At 36.3% G+C, this 8,541-nt stretch overlaps 1 protein-coding gene across 1 annotated transcript; it reads right to left on the reverse strand.

Moving 5' to 3' along the window:
• Positions 1 to 3,710: 3,710 nt before the first annotated feature.
• Positions 3,711 to 8,308, reverse strand: LOC149978754 (uncharacterized). Its single transcript, XM_036949131.2, has 3 exons — positions 7,870 to 8,308; positions 6,316 to 6,469; positions 3,711 to 5,047 (listed from the first exon to the last, which is right to left on the reverse strand). Exons 1-3 carry the CDS (start codon positions 7,876 to 7,878, stop codon positions 4,110 to 4,112), a joined length of 1,101 nt encoding a protein of 366 aa, XP_036805026.1. The 5' UTR covers positions 7,879 to 8,308; the 3' UTR covers positions 3,711 to 4,109.
• Between the last annotated feature and the right edge of the window lie 233 nt (positions 8,309 to 8,541).

The following is an 8,541-nucleotide window of genomic DNA, read 5'->3' on the forward strand; positions in this document are numbered from 1 at the left end:
TTTAAACCCTATAGTATACTATATTAAACCCTACAGTAGACCCTATAGTATACTATATTAAACCCTACAGTAGACTCTATAGTATATTATATTAAACCCTATAGTATACTATATTAAACCCTACAGTAGACCCTATAGTATATTATATTAAACCCTATAGTATACTATATTAAACCCTATAGTATACTATATTAAACCCTACAGTAGACCCTATAGTATACTATATTAAACCCTACAGTAGACCCTATAGTATACTATATTAAACCCTACAGTAGACTCTATAGTATATTATATTAAACCCTATAGTATACTATATTAAACCCTACAGTAGACTCTATAGTATACTATATTAAACCCTATAGTATACTATATTAAACCCTATAGTCGACTCTATAGTATACTATATTAAACCCTATAGTATACTATATTAAACCCTATAGTATACTATATTAAACCCTATAGTAGACCCTATAGTATACTATATTAAACCCTACAGTAGACCCTATAGTATATTATATTAAACCCTATAGTATACTATATTAAACCCTATAGTATACTATATTAAACCCTACAGTAGACCCTATAGTATACTATATTAAACCCTACAGTAGACCCTATAGTATACTATATTAAACCCTACAGTAGACTCTATAGTATATTATATTAAACCCTATAGTATACTATATTAAACCCTACAGTAGACCCTATAGTATACTATATTAAACCCTATAGTATACTATATTAAACCCTACAGTAGACCCTATAGTATATTATATTAAACCCTATAGTATACTATATTAAACCCTACAGTAGACCCTATAGTATACTATATTAAACCCTATAGTCGACTCTATAGTATACTATATTAAACCCTATAGTATACTATATTAAACCCTACAGTAGACCCTATAGTATATTATATTAAACCCTATAGTATACTATATTAAACCCTACAGTAGACCCTATAGTATACTATATTAAACCCTACAGTAGACCCTATAGTATACTATATTAAACCCTATAGTATACTATATTAAACCCTATAGTATACTATATTAAACCCTACAGTAGACCCTATAGTATATTATATTAAACCCTACAGTAGACCCTATAGTATACTATATTAAACCCTACAGTAGACCCTATAGTATATTATATTAAACCCTACAGTAGACCCTATAGTATACTATATTAAACCCTACAGTAGACTCTATAGTATATTAAACCCTATAGTATACTATATTAAACCCTACAGTAGACCCTATAGTATACTATATTAAACCCTACAGTAGACCCTATAGTATATTATATTAAACCCTATAGTATACTATATTAAACCCTATAGTATACTATATTAAACCCTACAGTAGACCCTATAGTATACTATATTAAACCCTACAGTAGACTATATTAAACCCTATAGTATACTATATTAAACCCTATAGTATACTATATTAAACCCTACAGTAGACCCTATAGTATACTATATTAAACCCTACAGTAGACTCTATAGTATATTATATTAAACCCTATAGTATACTATATTAAACCCTACAGTAGACTCTATAGTATACTATATTAAACCCTATAGTATACTATATTAAACCCTACAGTAGACCCTATAGTATACTATATTAAACCCTATAGTATATTATATTAAACCCTATAGTATACTATATTAAACCCTATAGTATATTATATTAAACCCTATAGTATACTATATTAAACCCTATAGTATATTATATTAAACCCTATAGTATACTATATTAAACCCTATAGTATACTATATTAAACCCTATAGTATATTATATTAAACCCTATAGTAGACCCTATAGTATACTATATTAAACCCTACAGTAGACCCTATAGTATACTATATTAAACCCTATAGTATACTATATTAAACCCTATAGTATACTATATTAAACCCTACAGTAGATCCTATAGTATACTATATTAAACCCTACAGTAGACTATATTAAACCCTATAGTATACTATATTAAACCCTATAGTATACTATATTAAACCCTATAGTATACTATATTAAACCCTATAGTATACTATATTAAACCCTATAGTATACTATATTAAACCCTACAGTAGACCCTATAGTATACTATATTAAACCCTACAGTAGACTATATTAAACCCTATAGTATACTATATTAAACCCTACAGTAGACCCTATAGTATACTATATTAAACCCTACAGTAGACTATATTAAACCCTATAGTATACTATATTAAACCCTATAGTATACTATATTAAACCCTATAGTATATGCCATGGAGGTTGGCTTAAGTGTTATTACCTTTAAAATGTGAGTGCAGTATGCCTGTCTATAATGCAACTTTGACTGAATCTTTTTGTGTTCAGAGTGCATCCAAAATGGCACCTATTCCCTACATCGTGCACTAGAGGGAACAAGGTACCATTTGGAACATTTCTACATCTGGTGAAATGTCTAATTGTTCTGTTGTAGTATCACAGAACAATGAGACAGATATTTCACCGGATGTAGAAATGTGAAGCATCCGCTTGGCGTTTCCAAATATGGTAGTGAGAGGAAGCCCATCCTGAATTTAGGTCTTGTTGTGTTCAGGTCTGTTGATTGTGGTCTTTTTGGTTCTGGGTTTGTTGACTGTGGTATATAGTACAGAGGGGTCCTCCCAAGCTTCTTGTGCCGGAGGTCTGTTATTTATTTTTATTGAACCTTTATTTAACTAGGCAAGTCAGTTAAGAACAAATTATTATTTACAATGACGGCCTACCCCGGACAACACTGGGCCAATTGTGCGCCGCTCTGTGGGACTCCCAATGACGGCCGGATGTGATAGCCTGGAAGAAAGGAGATGCAACAAGTCATCATCAATCTTCACTTCTGGGGTCTCATTTTAAGTAATCATGTAGATGTTAATACATTTAAACAAACAACTGCTTGTCTGCATAACATAGAAGTGTTGTATGCATTCCTACCTGTCAAGCAAAAGTACCATCTAATTAAAAGATGATCTGAGATGTAATGGATTGACTTGTTCACCAGGTGGCAGCACTGGGGCGGTTGATTTCACATCATACTGGACATTGTCATCCTCTTTCTTGGTTGGTGCAGTTGGACAGGGGAGTAGAGGCACTTCCTGGTTATTAAGAGAGGTGGACATTGGTGTAGTGAACGTCATCCTGCTCATCTGTGCTGCAGTAGGGGCCATGGCCATGCCTGAGACGTTGTCATAAACTGAACTGAGTCTCCCTGGAGGAGAAAAGACAGATCAACATACCTTGGGACTATTCCATTGGTTCCAATGTGCCAGGCAAGATTAATCAAGCACTGATAAAAAGATCTGAAAGAAAACAAATACTTTTTGACCTCAACTCACCTGTCCATTCCCTGCTATGCCCCATGTCAGATTGAGGCTTTCTTCATGTTTTTTACACAAATGAATGAATCAGTCACTGAATAACAATCAACATGATAAAGTGAAAGATAAGTCTTTAGAAAAATGGTCACCTGAACCACATGAACCAGAGAGACAGAGGATGAGAACAACATTTCCTATAGCTGCATTCTTCTGTATGGTCCATCAGCTGCACTAAAGCCTGTTAAATGGTTTTACAATAAATGTCTAGATCTTTTTGGAGCAAAATATTCTAGAAGAGACCTCTGGTCCATATAAAAAAAACACAAAAAAATGAAGTGAAAAGCAGATGTTGTTGAGCAGATAATGGATTTAATATATTGATCTACTGAATACACACCTAGTATTGTTGAAACATTATTAAATATTACACAATTATTTAATGGATAATATGAGTTATTTAAATAAGATACACATCTGAACACCCCAACCCACCTCAACATCCCCCTCTACACACAAACGGTTCACTATGACATTGTCCATGATGACATTAAGCCATTTAGATCAAAATGAGAATACATGGACAGGGGACCTGATCCTAGATCAGCACTCCTACTCCAACACACTTGATACATATGGATCCAGAGCTGCATATTATACTATACATGTTACCATGGTATTCAGACTTAGTAACTGTTAGAGAATGGGAGTTGGATGATTCTTTACAAGATGTTTTCTATGTAAAGTTTATTTAGGGATATGGAACCGGTGCCAGAGAGGAGGGAGATGAAAGACAACATGTTTGTGCTTTGTGGTGGTTTTTCAGTGATGCTGAATGAGCAAAGCTCTTTCCACATAGACAGGAGTAAGGTTTCTCTCCAGTGTGTATTCGCTGGTGTGTTGCCAGATTGAAATCTAGAGCAAAACTCTTTCCACACTGATCACAGCTATAAGGCTTCTCTCCTGTGTGTATTCGTTGGTGTCTAGTCAGGTGTACTGATTGATTGAAGCTCTTCCCACACTGATCACAGCTATAAGGCTTCTCTCCTGTGTGTATGCGTTGGTGTGAAGTCAGGTCTCCTGACTGATTGAAGCTCTTCCCACACTGATCACAGCTATAAGGCTTCTCTCCTGTGTGTATGCGTTGGTGTTTAGTCAGGCCTCCTGAATGACTGAAGCACTTCCCACACTGATCACAGCTATAAGGCTTCTCTCCCGTGTGTATGCGTTGGTGTGTAGTCAGGTGGTCTGATTTCCTGAAGCGCATCCCACATTGATCACAGCTATAAGACTTCTCTCGAGTGTGTATGCATTGGTGTGTAGTCTGGGCTCCTAATTGATTGAAGTATTTCCCACAATCAAAGCAGGGATAAGGGCTCTCCCCTGTATGAATTATCTGATGAGATTTTAAGGTTTTAGATGCAGCGAAACTCTTCCCACGCTGAGAGCAGTGGTACGGTTTCTCTCCGGTGTGAATCCGCTGGTGAAATATCAATTCCTTCTGTTTAGCAAAACTCTTCCCACAGTCAGAGCAGCAGTGGTGAGGTTTCTTCCCTATACCTCTATGCTGGTGCTTCTTGAGGTGTTCTGGTCTGGAGAGACTCTTCTCTTTCTTGTCAGCATCATGATGTTGAGGCTCCCCAGATGATAAGCCCCTCTCACTGAGAGAGCAACGATTAGAGATGTCACCTGTGAAACAAAGACATTGAATAGTTAGGTTTTGTAAATATGGGTCCATTAACAGATGAGTCGTTCCATGAAATGAATGCCCTTTGCATCTCTTTGATTTTTTTCAGTAGAAATTGTGCACCAATATTGATTTTTAAATCTCTGTTATATTAAATAGAGCCCTTTAATACTGAACACATGAAGAATTCGACTAATCAGATTTTTATTATGAATAAAGACTTTCTAAAGTGACAAGTTTCTGCATTTTGACAAGTTCCTCCATCAACCCTGTGTCACATCCACCCTGTGTCACATCCACCCTGTGTCACATCAACCCTGTGTCACATCAACCCTATTTAACTTCTAGAAAGATTTTAACCCAACTAATACAATCATTTCTCCAAGTTTTACCATCATTGAGTAAAGTTACAAGTGCAGAATAATACGATTATTGTGAAGTCAATTAGTATAAGAGTTTGATTTAAACGTTAACATGCTTTGAATGAACAATTTCCCTAATAAACCTGTTTACATGGACACATCTGAAATCAGGCTGCTCTGAGGGGACTTTGCTGAAAATGGCCAATCAGAATAAACGTTCTATCACAGCATGTTCTTTTTTTTAAGCATATTTAATTCTGAGTTATGACAAATTCAGTTTGTATGTGAAAACTATGTCTAAGATGCATACTTTGTTTTTCCTGAACTCACTGCACTCGGTCAAAAGAAGTTAGCTGGCGCTGCTTGTGTTAGCACATACACAGATTAAATACACCTCTATAACTCTGATTAAAGTGTTTACATGTCCTAATCATTCTAAAGAATTCTCAGAAAACCAGGTGTTTTTAAAGGCGTATCCTTACTTCGGTTATGACCTTACACCAATTAAGATCAGCAGTGAAAGGTGTTTACATGACTAATGTCATACTCGGTCTACTGCCATAATCAGTTTAATAGGAAATGATTAGTGTGCATGTAAAGCCCTAGTTATTTGGTTACTTTAACAGTCATTTCTGAACATGATTTATTTCATGTGATTAGTGAGTCTGTCCCTCATTTTAAGGTCTACCCTGTTACATGAACTGAACTCTTGTTTTAATATGGTGAAACTGTTCCTACATTTTTGTAGTTAAATGCTTTATGAAGTTGAACATGTGCTCTTTATGACAGAATGTTAAAATTAGTTCATTAAAAAAAATCCTCAAAATTGGGTGGAACGACCATACTTTAATCAATATATAATTAATTGTTACAGAAGCAGACTGTAGTCTAATCCACATGGTTCTTACTTAATGAAATCACATCTCCATGTTCCTCTTCTCCTCTCTCAGTTCCACTCTGCCCCGGTGTTTTCCTGCAGTCGACCAGAACCAGCAGTAAAGTACGGAGAGGCGATTGACCTGGGGACTCCTGGAAGGTGGAGGGGGACGGGCTAGCTTTGTCCTGTTGGACACAAGAAATATTTAACATAATTTATCAATAAACCAAATGTTGTATTAATTCAGTCTGAACCTCTGATTGATTTGGGTGCATCCCTAGAATATATCCTTTTTCCTCACATTTCCAATCGTTCACAACTTCCCACTAATCTAATAGTATTGGGTTGGTGGAGGAATGGGCTAGTTTCCACCATATATCTCATACCAGTCATTTCTTATCAAATAGCAAGGAAAAGGCAAAGAGAGAGGGGTAACTGGGCCCAAAATCTGGCTTCTGCCTTATTTGATGTAATTTAAATTTCTTAACGATTAGGTTGTTAGGAGTGTATTAATAAAAGTAAGACACTTTATATGGGAGTAGCGCCCGGTCGTCACTAGTAACCGCAAACAGTCAAACCACGCCCATTTCTACCATTGATCTTATTAACAACACTTCTAACTTTATGCCTAATTATGGTCCCACCTGATCTTATTGTGAATTTTCCAGTACTTATGTGGTAAAGATTTATTTCAGAAGGAGCCAGCAAAACTAGTGCACTCTATATGCACTCTGGGTCATTAGACATGCACCTGTCTGGGGGTTTGACACAGCTGGTTATTCCTGTAACTGTGTTATGGCCAACTATGTACTGTTGCTATGGTTAAACCTCTTGGGTATTTTCCAGAATAGGGGTGTCCCTTTCAGAGGAGTTAGCAGGGTGACATGTATGGTTATTCCTGTAGAGTGCCAAGGTCTGTTACTATGGTCCTACATGCATGAACCTGGCTTAAGGTGAGTGAAGGTCTATTTTTGTCTATTTCTGTGGCTCTACGTGTTCCACGCCCTAATATGAAGGCTATATGATAACGGTGGCTAAATGCCAGAGGGGATGAGCCATTAAGAGGAGTTACCTGAGGACAAATGTATAAAACGTATGTGCCAAGACTGGAAGGCAGTTGAATTCATGAACCAACTCGGCTTTTATTATGAAGTAATTAGAAGTCTATTTGAACTCACATGCTCCGGTATTTGTAAAATATGATTGACCGAATATTTCCACGACTATCTTGCCTCTCTTTCGATTGCCTTCCATATTTGAAGACTTTCTTTTCTTTGTTAGAGCAGTCACTTGAGTATCTGGTCAAATAATGGATAATGTGTTCGAAATCAGCGAAGGAATGTGAACATGTGCACACTGGGAGGAAGGATAAATAATTCGGTCATAGTCACAGATTCCTAAACATTATATAGCAAAAGTCTACTTGGTTGAAGAAAAAACAAATCCCAACAAGTTTTACCGTCATGTTTTTTTTTGTCCAGCAGTTTAAACCAAACACAGGAATGTGGAGTATCAAACATGATGAAAACTAGGCCTAGACATTTTATACAACACAGCAGGCATATAATGTTAAAACCAGACTTACCCGATCCATCGTGGAAGCTATTGTTTCTTTGTATGATATGAAATGTTGTAGGCTACAGTTCAGTTAGACTATTTTGTTGTAGTGTTCAGATAACGACCAAGGAGTTTCCGAGAGAAAATTCGATTCTCAAGGCTGCAAGTTATGCGCCCCTGGACCAGAGCAATCAAACATCTATTTAAATATCGTAATTAAGTTAATAAAAATAAACGTCTCACGTAGCCTAATATGACTTCAGAAAGTTATTATAAAAGTCAAGTAATGTCATGAAAACGTCAAACAACACCCCCTTTCACTAAGAATCCTGTTGTCTGCTATCGTTTACTTTTTACCTGACAGCTACTTGAAACACATGCGCAAAGAGGGAGTATCTCAACAGGCCTCTCCCTCGTAAGGGAGTGTCTTGGAATGACCGATTCCGGTCTTTCGCTGCTGCTGTAATGGCAGCTGCTGTACACTACCAGCACTGATAGGACAAGGAGCAGTGTATGCAAGTCTTTGCAATGGGTGCATCAAACCTAATTCACAAGTAATTCTCCGGTCAAAAATAAACGTAAGTCCAGTGGTGGAAAAAGTACCCAAGTGTAAAACTTGAGTAAAGTAAAGATACCATAATAGAAAATTAAGTGAAAGTCACCCAATAAAATTCTACTTGATCTAAAAGTATTTGGTTTT

The sequence above is a fragment of the Oncorhynchus mykiss genome, chromosome 13, assembly GCF_057628025.1.
Source record: "Oncorhynchus mykiss isolate SJ-2025 chromosome 13, ASM5762802v1, whole genome shotgun sequence".
In the NCBI taxonomy this organism is placed as follows: Eukaryota; Metazoa; Chordata; class Actinopteri; order Salmoniformes; family Salmonidae; genus Oncorhynchus; species Oncorhynchus mykiss.